The 19,998-nt window shown below is 34.9% G+C and overlaps 2 protein-coding genes across 7 annotated transcripts in view; one reads left to right on the forward strand and one right to left on the reverse strand.

Annotated features, from left to right (window-relative positions):
• Positions 1-3,383, forward strand: part of LOC128987841 (interference hedgehog-like) — a 104,643-nt gene extending 101,260 nt beyond the window's left edge. For all 4 annotated transcript variants that reach the window (XM_054408879.1, XM_054408881.1, XM_054408880.1 and 1 more), the window contains one exon: positions 17-3,383. In XM_054408879.1, the coding sequence (XP_054264854.1) occupies positions 17-139 (123 nt within the window). In that variant the 3' untranslated portion in view covers positions 140-3,383. The remainder of the gene's footprint in view (positions 1-16) is intronic.
• LOC128987842 (uncharacterized) lies at positions 3,362-19,012 on the reverse strand. 3 transcript variants are annotated; one of them, XM_054408884.1, is made up of 8 exons: positions 18,950-19,012; positions 18,358-18,583; positions 17,706-17,905; positions 16,572-16,790; positions 15,672-15,834; positions 13,606-13,805; positions 7,778-7,991; positions 3,362-7,265 (listed from the first exon to the last, which is right to left on the reverse strand). In XM_054408884.1, exons 2-8 carry the CDS (start codon positions 18,533-18,535, stop codon positions 7,174-7,176), a joined length of 1,266 nt encoding a protein of 421 aa, XP_054264859.1. In that variant the 5' UTR covers positions 18,536-18,583; positions 18,950-19,012; the 3' UTR covers positions 3,362-7,173. The 3 variants fall into 3 exon arrangements, with proteins under 3 accessions (XP_054264859.1, XP_054264858.1, XP_054264857.1); XM_054408883.1 differs by having other exon boundaries at positions 18,903-18,972; XM_054408882.1 differs by lacking the exon at positions 18,950-19,012 and adding an exon at positions 18,696-18,760.
• Positions 19,013-19,998: the final 986 nt, after the last annotated feature.

A 19,998-nucleotide genomic window follows, 5' to 3' on the forward strand; every position in this document is an offset into this window, starting at 1 on the left:
AACTGTTGTTTTTCAGAATGTGATGGAGATGTCCTATATGAAGGGACAGAACAACAACTGCTCGGCGGAGAGCAGTGGCGGGGGAGAGGGGGATGAGCAAGCGTGGAGAGAGAGAAGTTCTGGAGAAAACTACGTCTAACTGTGATTTAAAGGCAACGAAAAGACGAGCCATATAATTTGTTAGGTTTTTAAACAGCAAAGCTGTTAGTATTTTAGTTTATTAACAACGGAATTTTATACGATAGTTGTACATATTTGTTAAATTGTTTAGTAACACTGTGATATAGTTTATTGTAGAATTAGCTTGTAAGGTCATTAAGTGTAACTAGACTTCAAGAAAGTATAGTTTTGTTTTAATTTATAAAGTTATTTTTATTGGAATGTGACAACTGTATTTATAATATTTATGGCCTCTGTATATTTTTCTATATTTATAAGGAAGTGTTAAACCAATAGATATTGGATTTATCAAACTTGCAATTTAAATCAAAATGATTAAGTGCCCCTATTGTTAGTCGTAAAACGTTTCAATTCTTTAGCTTCTAAATCAAGTTGTACCAAAAGTGTTCAAGATTACTAAAATATGTTGCTTGGATGTTGTTTTGGAACTATAAGTATTATTTAGATAATTTTTTTTCCAAACAGTATTGATGTTAAGATGTTGAGCATATTCCAAAGTTCAAACAGTATTAAGGCTAATTCATTATTTTCTTTGATTTTTAATGTGAATGAATAGAAAAAAATATGATTATCAATTTCCTACTCCTATATAATCTAAAAAATTAGATTCAATAACAAATTCATATTAATAAATAAATAGAAGAGGTTGAATTTTAAAAAGAAAAAAACTAATACCATGGTTCTTTTGCCCGTATTGTAGGCGTATGCCATATATAAACATTTGACATTAACTTTCAATGGTGCTATAGTATTCATTATCGATTGAGGTACTTATTTGGCTTTATAATAGAATAAAAACAGAAGGGGAATCATATTTACATAAACATGTGAATTCCTGTTAGCAATTCTACTTAATAACTCTTAAATGTGTAACAGATAAAAAACAAATGAAAAAATTGTGTTTGAAATAAGTTAGTGAACAATTATTAGATAAGGATGTAAATGTATTCAACGTTTATTTATCAAAATTTTTTTGTGGATTAAAACTTAAGAATGTAATTATCAAAAACTGACAAAGGTTCTTTCAAGGATAATAATATAACAAGTCTGTATTAGTTTGATAAACTAAGTCAAGTATTACAACAAAATTTTATAGGGTTGCATTACAGAACAAATTCATAACATAAAGTTATTTATGAAACAAAATAAAAGGGTTCATGTTGTTTCACAAAGGTATGTTTTTACCTTAAGCTTAGTTGTCTTTCAACCAAATCTAAGACTTTGAGTAAATAATGCAATTTTAATGTTAGGTATTGGTATTGTAATATATTGTGCAATATTTGAAGTGGAATGTGTAAATGTTTAAACTGTTGCTAATAATATTTTGTTTTTGTAACTTTTATATCTAAAACATTTTTCTATAATGAAGAAACGCTTTACAATATTTTGGTAGCTATAACCCCTAGACTGATTACGATAATGGATGAAATATTTTCAATGTCTATGTATTTTTTACAGTAGCATATATAGATAAAAACTATTTTGTAAAATTGTTTTGAAAATATCAGAGTAACTTTGAAAGGTATCACAAATCTTTACTATAAAGTTTAAATTATTAACAAATTTTATACAAATGTTAATTTTGTACATAAGAAACTTGTGAATATACTTAATATAAAAATTCATTGTGAATATATTTTTATACTTAAAAATATTTTTTTCAAATGTTGTAACATGTGTGTATTTTCCGTGTATAAAGTTTTCTGACACGTAACATAGTGCTATGTCAACAAAAACGTTAACTTATTAAAATTACTTTAGGTTAATTAATTGTGAAACTAAAGAGATGCAGTACCGGTAATCTTCCAGAAATCCAAGGTTCCTACCACCGTCCAGGGAATTCATGTTTCACTCTCATTTCCTTTCAGATGAACCTTTAATATTTGGTTACTTCACGTGTAATGTTAGTGCTATAGTCCCAGAAACACCAACTTAATGACTGGAGAAATAGAGAACTGAAAACATAAAAGAGGTAGAAAATAGAACTAAGCTCTAAATAACTCAACTGTAGTTTTTCGAGCAACCTGCTTTGAGTAAGGTTTGTCTGTATTACAGTATTAAAAGAGTGCCATTTTTTCAAAGAAGATTAATTAATTGTCAATGATTGATGAATAATTCAAACAGAAGCAGAATTGTAATCAATCACTTTGAGTCATAATTTGTATTTCTGTTGGAACTAATTCATAGTTCAAATTAATTCAGGTATCACCAATCACATAAATTCATTGCAGTTTTGATCACAAAACAATATACACGTACAGGTGTAGTTTTAATTTATTTGAGGTGTATTTTTAATTGTGAGTATAACTGTATACTGAAGGTAGATATTTTTATTGAAAAAATAATGCTCTTCATACTATTTGCTTGTATTAATCTCTGATGCTAAGTAGCTACCAACATTGTATAGATCTCAACATGTCTCAACTTAATAAATCAGGGTGTAAATAAGCAAATATTGAGTAGTAAAATACATTTATATTTGTTAATATTTTACAATTTTAACATATTAAAATTAGTGCAAAATTTATAACACAATATTTCTTATTTATAAATATGTTAACATTAACAAAATCAAATTTAACTATTCATGAAGGCTAAGCTTAGGACTGCCTAGTCAATTCTTCCAATTTTTCTCAAAACATAAAATATGGTTAGAATTTTTTTCTTTTTCTATTTATAATTGAATTTTTGTAGAAAAATATTTAAACTGAAAAGTACATTATTTAAGATAGTTGAAAATGTAAGACTATTAAGTATGGTTTCATTTTGTTTTGACAGTACCTAGGTGATGATTCAACCCGTTTTTAAATTATAAGAACAAATTGTCACTATTAACATATTTTTAGACAGTTTTATTTTGTAATTTTCACCCTGAGTTGTTAAGGATTGTTCAAGTTTCCAAGTCATTGGTCAGACTTATTGTGCAATATGAATAACATTGGCACATTACTTTGTTATAATGATCTGTAACTTAAGTAACAAAATATACACCTTTACTATATGAATTTCACCATAAGTAGTTAAAGCTAGTTCTTTGAATCTACTATCTTTTAATTTAAACATTTCCTTCAATGTGATGTGCCAGTGAGTTTTGTAAATAATGTTCCCGAAATGCAACTAACGTACAGGAATGCCTTGCCATTAGAATAGTAAGTACTGTTGTACTCCTTATATATGATGCAGAAAATACATGTTTTGATTAATTTTGCATTTTTATTCTATTTACCAAGTTTATAAGTTTACAGAATCTTCAAGTAGTGAGCACTTAAGATGACCAACACTGTGGGTTTAGTGACAAAGTCTGAGTCCCAAAGATAAGTTTTGGTTGAATCTTTAGTATTACCGTTGACTTTTACATATAGTAAACACATCAAGCTAAGTTACTGAGGGGTAACCATGCTTATCCAACAATCGGGTTGATTGTGAGTAATGTCTGTAGCTGTTTGATGGTTCAAAACTAGACTCAGCTCTCCTAGACTATTGGCTCCAATAGTTGATCCTGACTAAAAAGTAGTTGGTTTTAGTTGATAACGAGATTAAAAATATGATTTTACACTTACAACTCATATTAACAGATGCCTACTGAAGGTATGTTCTGAATCAATAATTATTTTAAGTTTAAGTAGATATCATAAGTAAAACTATTAAAGACGATAGCCTATCCCTTAAAATTTGATTAGCCGACTATTAATGTTTTACAGTAACCCTAAAGCAATTGTTTTCCTATCCTGTTCTGTCAATGGTTGCCTTCGATTTTTTATTGTGACAAATAACCTTCAGCTTAATGTGACCTTTGAAACCTTTACAAAAGGATCTCAGCTATTCATATTGTCAAAAAGTCTTTCATTTGTCCCAACAAATGTTAACGTGGATAAACAATTAAGTAATAGTGGGTGTTGTTTGGAATAAAAATATTGCAACACATCAGCTTCATTGGTACTAAATGTTTGAGCTGCGATCTTTACAGTCATTTTCCTATTCATATCAAATACATGCTTGTCACTCAATGTATTACATACTTGTAACCCTTAATTTTTGTGCAACTCGTTGAGATTTTAGAAATGTTTTAATGAAATGGGCCCAACACTATTACTCTCATATCCGCTAGAGAATTGTGGCAAAGCTTAAGCACACGAGGAGGGTCCGTAATTACACAAATATCATGTTCGATACCATCAACCTTAAAACAAGGCTTATTTGGGAAATGGCAGCCAAAATGTTTCATTGCAAAACATTTGTGCTAGCTCCATCAAATGTTACTGATTGAACATTAACAACATTAAGGTACCTAAGGCTTTTTTAGAATTTTTAAAAGAAATTTGAATTAGAGTAATCATTTACAACAAAGGCAATTTTAAAACCATCCAATTACATAATTAACATCCAGAGACTACAGCTTCCACCTACGAGAATAACAAATCTAACACAAACCTCCATTGACTGGATATGTACAAATATGGACACAAACCAACTCACTCCAGAAATCATCAATGCAGGACTTTCGGATCATACTGCTCAACTCTGCACTGTAAACTTCAACTCACACATCAACTCAAGTTATCCAGCCCAAATTGGACGCTGCCTAAAAAATAAAAACCTGCAAGACCTCAAGTATCTTCTCAGTCAAGAAAACTGGCTTCGTGTTACCTCAATAAACAATGCCGAAGAAGCTTTTAAAACTTTTAGTAACATAGTGAGAGTAGCTATGGATGCAGCCTGCCCCCAAAAGAAGATAAAAACACAAAGAAAACATAAACTAAAATTCTCTATGGACCCAGAAGCAGTGAGACTTAAAGCCGAATTTCTTAAAGCTCTAAGAAAGTTTGAGGTGACGGGAAATCCAGATGACAGAAGGGTTTCTATTGAAAATAAAAAGAACTATGACCTGTACTTGAAAACGATGCGGAAAAAGGTTAACTCTGACCAGTTGATGAAAGCTGAAAATAAATCTAAAGCTATCTGGGAAACAATAAACACAGTGTGGTCCAAAAAGGAAACATCCCTAAATGAAATAACCCTTCAAGTAGATGGCCAACTCATAAGTAATGTGACCCATGTTGCAGAGCATTTGAATACATTTTTTACACAAGTAGGAGAAAAAGCAGTAGAGAAACAAAAACACCTAAAGAACACAGCTCAATCTCCTGACGTAACTCAAACAGGTCCACCGTTTTCCTCCTTTCAAAGCACAGACGAGAAGGAAGTTAAAATGATTATAAACAAACTTAAAGCAAAAAACTCGTCTGGAATTGATGAAATCTCGTCAAAAATACTTAAGCATTGCTGCAATGAACTAGCACTACCATTGGCTGATTTGATAAATAAGTCCCTAAAACAAGGCATCTTTCCTTCACTACTTAAAATAACTAAAGTATACCCGAAATTTAAAAAAGGTAGCACATTAGAAGCAAGCAACTACAGACCAATTTCCCTCGTTTCCACCTTCTCCAAAATATACGAAAAAGTTGTTTTAAAAAGACTTTTAGACCACTGCACAAATCACAACCTACTAAACAACCTGCAACATGGATTTACAAAAGGGAAATCCACAACAACAGCAATAATTCAGATGGTTGAGTCCCTGATTGACAGCCTAGATGAAGGAAATCTAACAACAGGAATCTTTCTTGATTTCAGTAAGGCATTTGACTGCCTTGACCACCAGCTAATCATTAAAAAGCTGGATTCCCTGGGGGTATCAGGGATAGTAATAGAATGGTTTCAAAGCTACCTTACAGACAGGAGTCAGTTTGTAGAACTAAGGCACAGAGATAACAGCCTAATAAGAAAAACAAGATCAAATTTTCAACTAATAAATCGAGGAGTTCCCCAAGGGTCAGTTATGGGTCCGGTACTGTTTATTCTTTTAACCAACGATTTGCCGCAACAAATAGGAGACGCCTGCCTTACTCTTATGTATGCTGATGACACAACCTTAGTGTTTAATGAACCACTAGCTGAAAATCTAGAAGTAAAATCCTATGTGTCACTCAGTATGGCCTACCAATACTGCTATAACAATGATCTCGCAGTAAACACGTCTAAAACAACTCAAATAGCTTTTGGCCGTAAATCTCAAGAAGTGCCTCGACTCCCAGATGTAGAAGTGGAAGATGAAGCTAAGTTATTGGGCATCACACTCGACAAGAATTTAACCTGGACCCCTCATGTGGACAATATATGTAAAAAATTAAGTTCAACCATCTATGCTCTTAAACATATAAAAAATGCAACAGATGACATGACAACAAAAGTAGCATACTTTGCACTTTTCGAGTAGCATATGAGATATGGACTTGTAGCATGGGGTGGAACCTCTGCCACTTAACATGCAAAGAGTTCTCAGAAAACAAAAAAAGGCAGTCAGAATAACTGCAGGACTCCACAGACTAGACAGCTGCAGGGACGCATTCAGGTCACTCAAAGTACTTACCCTTGTAGCACTCTACATCCAGGAAGTTGTGTTATTTGCAGTAAGAAATAACCCTACAAGGCGTGGCGAAATGCACCAACACAACCTGAGAAACACCATGCAGTACAACCTTCCACAACATCGCACGGCACAGTTTGAAAAGAAACCTTCATACGCAGGAATGAAAATCTACAACAGGCTACCTCCAGATCTAAGAAGCAGGTCAGAAGATGACCTCAAACCAGCTTTGCATCAATGGCTCATTAATCGACCTTTCTATTCCTTAGAAGAATACCATCAACAGGTCTTTGAGTAAACAACACCTCAACCACACATTTAGAAAAAATTGTAAATTGACGCTACTACTATTCTTAATGAATGTGTAAATAAAGATTAATTGTCTATTGTCTATTGTCTATAATGTATCATTAAACTAACCACACTAAAAACCTGTCATTGTTTGTATGTAGCCCTTCCAGCGCCCACACCTACTCTCCTGCAGCGCACATGCTCGAAAATCAGACTACAGCACTAATGGACAGAGCGTGATCCAGTTGTTATTATGTCAATGGTAAAAATCTTCAGAGAAAACTGTTTTTATTCTTCCCAAATATCGAGTTTTTTCCCAAATCTCGAGGTTCTTCATTGGACTTCATTGGAAATTCTTTTAACCCTGAAAAAAATAATTATGTAAATACAAACCATCCAAGCAACCAAAAACTGGACAATGTGTTGCCAGGCGGGATTTTACGGGAAATTTTACTACCAACCTAAACCGAACCTACGCCAAATTAAAGTATAGGACCAGCACAAAATGCTGCTACTATTTTGACATGGCTAACGCTGATTGTATTTGGTTAATTTGGCTAAATAAATGACTTATGACTTATGGCTGACATAGTTTAGTTGATCCCCGATAAATGCGGAGGTCACAGTAGACCAACTTGTAACTCTCACAGTGACTCCGACTGGAGTCGTACGCACGCTGTGCCAGTACGGCATGACTCTGTTTGGAGTCGTCAGTGGCGAACGTGTTAAAAAGTATATTTTATGGAGGACTTTAGCCCCTTGACTAAAATATTTTTGGGTAAGTCTATTTTTTTAGGTTAGAGCTGGTTAAACTTTATCTATTAACAAATTCTTATGGATATGGTTGTAGCCGTGTAATATCTGAGATCAACTAACCTTGCCCAACCCATATGAGTTGTAGGTCTTCCTCTAGGACAGAGTCTGTGCCACTTATCACTTCACTCAGCCGCTGAGAGAGACGGAAGTATTCTTCTCTCTCCGTCTCCGTCATGGTTTCAGGCTGGCAAACCTCAAGGCGACGACAAGCATCCACCATTGCTGCCAACACTACCACTTTAGCGTGGTGAGACAGAGTAGGAGCTCGATCTATCTGTGGTATGTTACCGATTAGGACATATTACAATGATACAATTACTTAGTTTACCAAGCAGAGCAGATACTAAGTTATTAATGGGAAATTGAGCAAGGATTGTATTCCAATTGAGAGCTTCTTGAGCAGAAAATTATTTGAGGAGGAGGAAACAGCCTTCTATAAATTGTTTGGATAGCTATTGAATGAGATTAGAAATGAAATATTTTCAACCAACAAAAGCAGATTTTTAGATCGCAGTGCCCAAGAGTTCATTCCCCCAACATGGTGGCCCTCATTGATGCAGTGGCGGATTTACCATAAGGCAAACTAGGCACGTGCCTAGGGGCACCAGCCGTTGAGGGGTGCCCGCCGTTGAAGGGCGCCTGGCCGCGGCAGGCAGCGGATAACGTGACGGGTGGCGCGACTACGGGCGGCGGGCGCCAGGTGATTATCGATCGGTGAAGATGACTCACGTTCATGTCCCGACGTGCAGATACAGACATAATATAGACTGCGAGTAGCAGTAGCGAGCACTATACTAGCGTCTAGATACTCAGAGCAACGAGTCGGCTCACCGGAGCAACAGTCGTGGTGGGGAGCTGGGAGGAACGATGACGTCATATTACTTAATTCAAACCTTCACAGTGGGTAGCGCCAAAGTAGCGGGAAAGATGACATCATCTCATCACTTACTTCCAGCTTTACGCTTTACTGATTTCTCTATCAGTCTAAAATAATTTATTGGTATCTTCTATGATTTACATTTATGGATTAAAACTTTATTTTCTGAAGTAGGTATGAGCTCATCATGGTCATTCTTCAACCTAATAACTTCAATTACTAAAAATATGTTAATCGTAAGATAAATCTGAGAATTTAGACACTAGTAATTATTCAAAAATAGGCTACCAATAAGTTATTTTACAGCTATAGATCGATAGATAGATTTACAACAACATATAATATGTTGTTATTTATAGAATTACGATACAATATTATAAGATGACATAAACATTCTTCAAACAACTTTAATCCTTTCAGTTTAACGTTTATTCCAACCAATCGCTAAAAATCTATTTGCCATTTTCATTTGGTGTACCCATCGATATATAACAAACATTGTGTTTATATATCGATGGGTGTACCACATTCGGAATTCGGACTCGCTACAGGGCTAGCAGACAGCTAACCGCTAAGAGCGCTACCCATGGTGAAGGTTTGAATTAAGTAATGATGTCATCGTTTCAATGACGTCAATTCAAATATATATATGTATTAATAATTTCATAGAAATTATAAGAAAAACCAAAACAAAACCAATTTAAGCTGAATACATTTGAATTGAATTTAGTCAAGAACGGCAATGCGTTCGGTGATTAATTTAGGCTATTCATATTCATATTTATTCTTGTCTCAACAACAAAATATAAAATGTTTTTCTTAAAACCTATTAATACAACTTTAATATAAAGTAGGCCCTACTCATATAGTGACTATGTTTTTCCTGGAAAATGCATTAATAAGCATGCCAACAACCGGAAGTTTAATATTGCTTTTACGCTGAAACCTTTCCTCAATCGCGGAACACAAAGGGGCGGCCGGCCGAACGGGCCTAGGGGCGGCACCGTAGGTAATTCCGCCACTGCATTGATGATGGCCGTTATGTTGGTGATATTATAAGGACAAGTCTTCCAACACTATAATAATATATATATTTATATTAAATAAATAAATATAGGATGGAGAGGACACAGCTAACTCACCTGATGAAAGGTTGCAGACGAGTCAAAGAACACATAAAATCACACACATAATATACTTAATATTTCGCCTCTTTCAGAGGCTTCTTCAGAAGTAGGCCTAGATGGTAGTTACAAAACAACAGTTTAAATAGGATGACACAGTTTGAATTCAAAATGTCTGACAGGTTGTCCAACTGACACTGCACAAAGCACTAAATACAGGCACATTGCAATATTGTATTTACATATAATATGTATATTGAAAAGCAAATTAGATTTGTCCATGAAAATAAATACTTAAGAGTTAGCTGTGAGGGTGAGGATATGAGGATATTATCTAATGTTGAGGTTAGGTGGGGTTCTGGAGTTGGTCACAAACTGGTAAGCTAATTCCCATCTTCTGAGCATTGAACTATTGCATTGGTTCTTTGGCAATGATTATAGAGCTTTTATGGTGAAACAGTCATCAAATAGAAGTTGGTGGGATAAGGCATGTTGTGCAACTGGTTTTTCTTTGCTAGTTTTGACATCATGTCGATGGCCGTTCATGCGTTTTCGGAGAGTCTCGGTTGTTAGGCCTATGTACTGGGCTGGACAATGTGAACATTAAAGCTGGTAGATAAGGTTCTCTGAGCTGCAGGTATGATGGCCTTGGATTCTGTAATTTTTATTATGGTGTGTGCTGGTAAAAGTTTCTGTAGGATGGTGTATCTGGCAAGATTTAAATCGGTTTTCATTGCATGGGTATGAGCCCGGTCTTGGTTTCTCAGATGGTATTTTTGATGGATTTGGGAGTTTTGGGTGGACTAGCATATTCCTCAAATTTGGGGGTTGCCTATAGATTATGGAAGGGGCTCTTGAAAGTAGGTTTTTGGTTTGGCTTGAGGACTCTAGGATTTTGAAACCTGTTTTAAGGAGGTTGTTTAGTTGTTGCAGGCCAGGGTGGTAAGTGGTTATCAAATTTACTTGAAGATGGTTGGTATTTTTCTTTGTAGTTGGACGTGGGTTCTGAGCCGCTTGGATCTGAGATTTTACGATAGTGCTAGGATAGCCTCGGTTTTCGAAGGCTTTTTGAAGTTGGGTTTGGTATTGTGTACGGTCTTTCGGTTCTGAAATTAGGCGATTTCCCCTTAGGGCAAGACTGTAAGGAAGTGATCTTTTGGTGTTATTCGGATGACAACTAGAAAAATGGAGGTATTGTTGGTGGTTGGTCGGTTTTATGTGGATAGATGTGGTGAGGTTATTGTTCCTTAGATGAATTGTAAGGTCTAAAAAGTTTATGGAAGTCTCAGAGAAATCCCAGGTGAAATTTAGCGGTCCAAAACTGTTGAGGTCTTCCAGGAACTTCCGTAGTGATTCTCACCGTGGGTCCAAATTATGAAAATGTCGTCAATGTATCTAAACCAGCAGATGGGGAGGTGTTCACGGCTAGACAAAAACTTTTCTTCATAATTCCCCATGTAGAGATTAGCATAAGATGGGGCCATTCTTGTACCCATGGCAGTGCCCTTGATCTGTAGGAAGTGTTTGTCCTGAAATTGGAAATAGTTCTTTTCCAGAATGAATTTTATCAGTTGAGTTATAAACGAAGTGGTGGGTAGGGATCCTTTGGGTCTGTTTTGAAGGTAGTTTTCTGTTGCTGTTAGGCCGTAGACATGAGGTATGTTTGTGTAGAGTGAGGTGACATCAATAGTGGCCATGAGAGTGTTAGCGGGAAGTGGTTGTCTGACATTGTTAAGTTTTTGTAAAAAATCATTGGAGTCCTTGATATATGAGGCCAAGTTTTGTACTAGCGGTTGTAGATAGGCGTCTACGTATGAAGAGATACGTTCCGTTAAAGAACCTGATATGCCTGATACTATGGGCCTTCCTGGCGGTGGTGTTATGCCTTTGTGGACTTTTGGTAATATGTAGATTTTTGGGCAGATGTGTTCTTCTGGTATTAACAGATTTGTTGTTTCTGGGGAGATATTGTTGGATTTGGAGTGTTTGTAAATTATTTCCTTGAGTTCAGCGGTGTACTTTATAGTTGGATCTTCTTTCAGAGGGAGGTAGGTGGAAGAATCACTGAGCTGGCGTTGGATTTCTGACACATAATCAGATTTATTCATTATCACTGTGGTCGAGCCTTTGTCAGCTGGAAGGATCATGATATCAGTATTTGATTTTAAAGTTGAAATGGCTTTTTTCTCGGCTTCGGTGAGGTTATGGAGTGTTGTAGAGGTTACGTTGTTTTCGAAAGTGGGATCTGAGATGTTTTGTACCAAGAAGTTGATGTATTGTTCTATCGGATGGTCTGCTGGTAACGGTGGGGGATCCGAGGGTGGAGCAAACTTCGCTAGGGAGGGCGCCACACTGTTGGATTTCGAGTTGTTCAATGTTCACATTGTCCAGCCCAGTACATAGGCCTAACAACCGAGACTCTCCGAAAACGCGTGAACGGCCATTGACATGATGTCAAAACTAGCAAAGAAAAACCAGTTGCACAACATGCCTTATCCCACCAACTTCTATTTGATGACTGTTTCACCATAAAAGCTCTAAAATCATTGCCAAAGAACCAATGCAATAGTTCAATGCTCAGAAGATGGGAATTAGCTTACCAGTTTGTGACCAACTCCAGAACCCCACCTAACCTCAACATTAGATAATATCCTCATATCCTCACCCTCACAGCTAACTCTTAAGTATTTATTTTCATGGACAAAACTAATTTGCTTTTCAATATACATATTATATGTAAATACAATATTGCAATGTGCCTGTATTTAGTGCTTTGTGCAGTGTCAGTTGGACAACCTGTCAGACATTTTGAATTCAAACTGTGTCATCCTATTTAAACTGTTGTTTTGTAACTACCATCTAGGCCTACTTCTGAAGAAGCCTCTGAAAGAGGCGAAATATTAAGTATATTATTTGTGTGATTTTATGTGTTCTTTGACTCGTCTGCAACCTTTCATCAGGTGAGTTAGCTGTGTCCTCTCCATCCTATATTTATTTATTTAATCCAAGCTAAATGCTTTTTCCTAAAAACATATATTTATATTAGTGATCTGTCAAAACCATATCTAAAATCTCAAAACCAGTGTATTTTTATTGAATTCCTTACAAGACACAAACAGTACATAACTTATATTGGAGATATTGGCATTCAATAAAGAAATGTATAACTAAATTTAAATGTTCAACAAGACTTTATGTAATATTCACTAGCGCTTTTGGAGACCTAGTTTCCGAAAACGCTAGAAAATAAAACAAATTATTGGCCTTGTTGAACATTTAAATTTAGTTATACATTTCATTACAAACAGTACAGATAGAATTGACATTCACATTATACGATTCTCACAACCTTTTTTAAGCACTTGCTACATGTTTTGTTGAAGTTCCATAAGATGTCAGGGTAGACCAATTTCTCTAATTTGATTGTAAAATAAACGTAATTATTAATTCTAATTTTGTTAACCTTGAACAGACAAATTAAATGTTTAAAATTTTAGGTTTTAAGACTCAGGATTTGATTAAGTTTTGGTTTTGAGATTTTAAATTCCTGGTTTCGACCATCACTAACACTTACAGTAGCCTGTATATTGTTAACTTATTTTATAAAGTTATTTTATTGTATTCAAATTGATTACAGCCAGAGTGTTCTAGGCTACTTTAATACAATACCTAAAAGCGGTTACCAAAACCAGGATTGCCAAAGAGTGTCTAAGGAACATGTTGGCCTTAGTCACTAACAAGACTACAAGTTCGCGCCACTCATCCTACACTCATCCTTCACTCATATTTGGGTTAAAATACGCACATAGTGGCGTCCCCATCTTAAATAATTGATAAGAATTGATAATTGATACTCCATGCTATTTTTTACAATACCTGTTACTCACCTGCAGTTTGATTTGTTCATTGACCGGGAGTGAGTGGTTATAAGTCAATTCCTTGACAAATGACTCAACCTCTTCCCCAAACTGTTCCTTAACCTCTTCAAATGATGTGGTACCTTTCCCCACCACATCTTTAAGCAGTGCTGCACACAAAACGGACGTTTCTTCCACATCTGCATCTTGTGAGACGTGAAATGTTGTGGCTGAAATTTACAATAGTTCAATTTAAACATTATTACAAAGTACTACATCATTAGGGTTACTTCATTAACGTTCAAGATAACCGGAACCGTCCCAGATTTTAGCCACAACAGTCTCCCAAAATATTGTCTCAGGACACTAAAAAATCCCAAAAGTATATAAACAACTTATTGAAGTAATAATTTACTGTCGCCATCTCAATTTGGTTTTAGAAGAAATCATTCAACAACCTTGGCTCTCACTAAATTTATCAACTCAGTTTCGGAGGCTCTGGATGGATCACAGAGTGTTGCGGGGGTTTTCTGTGATCTGTCCAGGGCTTTTGATTGTGTGGACCATCAACTTTTAATCTACAAACTAAAAAACATTGGTATAAGAGAAAAGGTCTTAGGTCTTCTCTCAAACTACTTACTAAATAGAAAACAGCGCACAGTAGTTTACAAACAAAACAAACGGTTTCCGTCTAGATGGGATAGTGTCCATTATGGTGTACCTCAAGGTTCTATTCTGGGACCATTGCTATTTCTGATTTTCATTAATGACCTTGATTCAAATATAAGTGGTAGTTTATTTTTGTATGCTGATGATACTAATGTCGTGGTAAAAAACAATGATTTTCAGCAATTAGAAAAATCAATTAAAACAACTGTGGATGAACTAAAAAAATGGTTTTTCAAAAATGGTCTTTTAATGAATGATTCTAAAACCCACTTAATGCACTTTAAAATTAGAAATGGTGAGAAAAACAAGTTGGAGAATTTATCTTGTGGAGAGCTAAAATCAGTCAATACCCACAAGGTTCTAGGAATACACTTTGATTATAAACTAAAATGGGAAAATCATATTCAATATCTGTCCAAAAAGTTGAATTCGTTTAGGTTTGCACTCAGTGTAATTAGTAATACAACATCAATGGATGTATGTAAAATGGTATACCACGCCTACATCGAATCAATAATTAGGTATGGAATAGTACTTTGGGGATGTCAGCCCCAAACTAAAATCCTTTTTAACGCTCAAAAATCAATAGTGAGGACTATGGCTCGAGTTAAAAGAAGAAAAAGCTGCAGATCTTTATTTAAAGATATTGGTATCTTAACACTTACAAATCTTTACATACCTAGTTGAAATTGTTAAACTAATGTTTAATGATATTACAATTTTTGATGACTGTAAATTCAACCATACCTATCCAACACGACATCAGAACAAATTGAAATTTCCTCGGCATAGGCTTTCATTCTATGAAAACTCTCTAAAATACATGGCAGTAAAAGTTTATAATAAATTGTACAGCATTTTACAAAAAAATAATTCCAAAAACTTAGACCTTACATCTGTACATAAACTTCTCTTACAAAAACCATACTACACTGTAGAAGAGTTTTTTAAGGATACTTTTTAAACTGATACGCTGAATGATAAGGTCTTTTCTAGTTATATGAGATATTTTACTTATGTTAACTTTATTATTTTTAGTTTAGTTTTAGTTTTAGTTTATATTCTGACGACACTCCAATCTTTTGTACCTTGTGCATTATAAGATGTGATGAGTAAATAAAGAATTTGAATTTGAATTTGAATTTATAAAGTGTTGTGGAACCTTAGAAACAATTTATTTACTACCTGGAAACATTAAAGTTGCGAGCAGGGGGCCCATGGGGGGGAGGGGACAAACATAGGTATCCTGGTTTCCCGGAAATAAATTGGACACACAATACATCATACATCAAGTAAAAAAAAAACAAAGAATTGAATAGTTCATTTTTAAGGGACACCATTGACAAAAACTGAAGGAGAGTTCACTTACAAATATACTTATAACTTTTACGGCTGCCAGCAAAGAAATATTTAAAGTAAATACCCACAAACAAGATGATTGATGTACGGAACATTGCTGCTATCATCAAACATGAAATGTTGTCTATGTTTAATGGCAGCAAAATTAGCTGCAGCTAGCAAAGGTTTTAATTCATCATGGTTCGGCCAAGGTGGAGAAAATTTACTTTCACTCTGCTCCCGTTTTGTGATCTGGAAAAATGAAAATATAAATTGATTTTTCAAGCTGCTAAACAATGGAATTGCAAGTTGACCTTCCCCGACTAAATTGAAAAATATTGGCAGGAATTCTAAACATATTGAACACATCCTGCGTTTTGAAATAAAACTTAAAAGACTGTCATAAAAAAGGTTCATTTATAATTTGCCATTAAAAATTGTTACAGGTCTACTTTGTTTGTTTACAGCTCAACAAATTGCAGTATTATTTTTTATTTCTTTCAATGAAATTTGTTTTGAAAATCATAAAATCCCTGGCTGAAGCACTGCTGGAGTAACCCCCAGCTTGATTGCTCCAATGTTTAAGTGGTTTATGTCATTCCTTACCATGACTTGGGTTGATAAAAAGATTATGAATTCAAAGGTTTGTTAGAATAAATTCAAAGCAAACATGCAACACGTAGATTGGTTCAGGTTTTAAAATTTGCAAAATATCTATGTCTAGTGTCAACTATTGAGAAACACAAACAGGTACATATTTGACGTATTTCCAAGTCCTGGCTCCATTACTTACTACTTGAAACTACAATGAAACTATCGGTGTACGCTAGTCATTAACAGTAGTAGGCCTAATCAATTTTGTAATCGAAGCAATATGATTATCATGATACAGCGACAGACACCTAGACAGATAAGATTATTGAGCCACCACAGATTTTTTTAAAAAGTTTGTTCAGTAATGTTTGTGTATACTCTGTACTCATACTTACCAATCCTCTTTTAACAAAAATTACATCCAGTTGTTCTTCCAGCTTGGGACTGATTCCTCTCAAGCCTTCACAGACTTGGAACGCCCACTCAAAGTATTCACTTCTCCTCTGCTCTGACCAACCTTCAGGCAGTTGTCTCTCCAGGTCCCTCAGATTGTACAACTTGTCTGCCATCTTCACCAGCTTCCCTGCAGGGCTTGTTGACCGAGCATGAACTACCTAAGACAAAGATTCAAAAATGGTACATTTACTTTACATGAATCAATTTCATTCTATCTTTATCATCATCTTCTTCTTTATTTCATCAAATGTACAGATTGGTACATGAAATTGTTTCAACATGAGTTTTCTGATCTAGATTGCTAAAACTAGTGATTTTAAAATTAGGACTTTCCACGTTTCGTTATGAATTGAACGAGACCAGATGAGTCATCACTCAGGACACTATCTCAGATACATGCTGTGACAGGTGATGCGCGCTCCAGTCAACAACCTGACCTTGGCCTACTGGGAGGGGATTTGGCAACGAAACGAGGAATTTGTCCTATATTCTGATTACGGTACCCAACCTAACATAACCGCCACAGCGCGTTGTTCTAGGGTGGTCTCCGGATAATACCAAAATACCGAGTAAAACGCTGATTCAATGAAAAATCTTTTTAATGATTTGAAAAACTTGGTTGGATTCTTCTCTAATTTTAAAGTTTATGGAAGGTGGTATATAAATTTGTTTCCTAAATAACTAGTTTTTTTTCTCTTATAAAATTCCAAATCTTGCTGCACTACCAATTAGCGTGATCTTGTGTTATATACATGAACATTGTTACCTATTGCAATTTTATCGTTCATCAAAACAAATTTAATTGACTCATAAATGAAAAGACTGTAGACTGTACATATTTTAAGTAGGCCAATACAAAAGACTTTCATTACCAAACACCTTCCTTTTAGAATTAATTGTCTGGATACTACAATAACCTTGGACAAAATATAATAGGCAAGGCCATTGAGAAAATATGTTTTCTTAGGCTAGGCTTATAGTTTATATTTCCTAAAATATCATTTATATTTGCCGTTTTCTAGGCCTACATAAAAGAAGAAAACATACCAGTAGTATCTTGAGATTCAACAAACCTGTAGATCTTTGCGCTTCTGTTTGGGCAGAGATTTATCATCTGTGACTTCGTCAACGAGGTTTCCTATAAAGTCTCCTAACTTAGCTCTGATGACCTCGCTTGTGAGTTCAGTGTCTTCCACAGTGTCATGTAGTAAACAGCCTTGTAGCAAATCAACATTGGACAACCCTGCCTCTTCAGCTAATATATAAGCCACACCTGTCACAGATAAAACTACTAGGTTACTAAAATTACCTAGTAGCACCCATGAATGATACTATTTGCTGGTCCACAAAAGCACTGGACTACTGTCCAATACGGTAGCCTATCAATGATCACAAACACACTTTTAGTCTCTTTAGCAACCAGATACCGTCGAATTGTTTACTCTTCGGTAACCGAACTGTGTGGAAGTGTAAACATTCCATTACAAAAACGTAAAACTCAATAAATAGGCTACAAACTATCCTTAACTAAGTGTTATAAGGATGTTAAAATTTAGTACTTAAGGATAAATATTTGTTTGGCCTAGCCTATTACAAAAAAGGTGCCAGTTTTCTTCAGTTTTCGAAAGGAGTCTAAAGAGGTTTGTGACAGTGAACTGCGAGGTTCATTAACTTACAAATCAAAATTATATAAAGAAGATATAACTTAAGCTCTTCCTGGTCTACCTATTGGGTGATTGATGTAAGGTGTCTTCTCTAAATCCTTCCTCTTCTGCTCCTTATGAGCTTCAGTTGCAAAATTTAAACACCAAATAAACTCTTTCTGAGGAGTATTACGAACAGCATCCCGGACATAGTATTTAAGAGTGAATTTTTCATGGGCATTTTCTTCAGATTGGGTCATTGTGTTGTCTCCTCTAATCCATTTATGAGAATAAACCTTGAGGATGATCTGAAAAAATATGACAACGTAAATCATTATAAGTCTAGACCTAACTTATTTATACTTAAGGTAGGCCTAAATTGAACAATTACTTAGGCCTACAGTCATTCTAAAAGCTCACCAAATCATTAACTGTCGAGCAATAGATCATAGCTTTAATCTTAGTGAAAATCTGAATACGTTGTATAAGGCGATGAAAGCGATAAGACTTTTATAACCTAAAAGTTTCGTCTATTTAATAATTAGTTAATTATTAATTACTAATAGTTATCGTACATTTAATAATTATTATTATTACAATGAAACCACGAAAAATATTATTACTTACTGAAGAACCCCCTTCAAAATTCAAAGACTACTGGTTTAGTTTTTTACCTGTGTGGTGTAATAATTGTGTAGTGTAAATAAATAAATAATAAAAACAAAAATATAAACATAAACAACAACAAACAACAATCGACAATTTTGAATGTTTGATGTTTGTTGGGTTTTCTGCTTGGTTTTTTTGTCATCTCAGTAAGTTGTAGATTTTAACCATGAAGCGTCAGAGTTAACTTATTATGTCTATTTATATTTAGGAAGAATGTTAAAAAGATTAAAGAATGTTGTGGTATATGAGACTGTTCATCTAATTAGAAGTGAAAATGGCTATAGACTATCTAAAATGATATTTACTTAAAATCAGGCCTTGAATTAGTGTAGAGGTGGCTGTGGTACGATCCACTTGCAAACATTGCTCATATTCTTTCAAGATGATGAAAGAATAAGCGGTATTTAGTAAGTAGCAAGTCCCATCAATTTCCTATTTCCATTATGTTTAATGTATTCTTCCCTCAGCCGCAAACACCCAAGAGATTTGCTGTTGCTTTATGAATGTAAACACGGCCATCTTTAACTACAGGCCGTGGCCTGGTAGAATTGGCAACGTCGCAAGTGGTGTTGTTTAGTGACAGACATCCCATAAGATAACATGGCAGGAAGGTGACATTAAGCTTATTAATTCGCACTTTATTGATTTAAATTTAAATTTATGAACATCAATTTATTAAAATATTGAAAATAAAACATACAGAATTGAAAACCGAAACAATATTAATTAAAAATCTATAATTGTACATTTTAAGCGAAGTCAATATTGTCATAGTCCAGTAAACAATAGTTCGTAAATACACAAATACCATTAGCTGCTTTCAAACAAAACAGCTGTTACAACACCACTTGCGACGTTGCCACTTCGAAGGCCGCGGCTTGGAGTTAAAGGCGGCCGTGATGTAAGTCTGTAGCATCTGTAGCGTGATGACTCCCACTCCCTTTTTTTCTAATTTAACACAAAGACTGCGAAACATGAATGATGCAAGGTACACTGAGCTAAAATAATTGGAGGTAGCACTGCCATGGCAGAAGTCTGTCAAAAGCGTGTCGCT

The sequence above is a fragment of the Macrosteles quadrilineatus genome, unplaced genomic scaffold, assembly GCF_028750875.1.
Source record: "Macrosteles quadrilineatus isolate MER2022 unplaced genomic scaffold, UCM_ALF_1.0 Scaffold_2__2_contigs__length_208266976, whole genome shotgun sequence".
NCBI lineage: Eukaryota > Metazoa > Arthropoda > Insecta > Hemiptera > Cicadellidae > Macrosteles > Macrosteles quadrilineatus.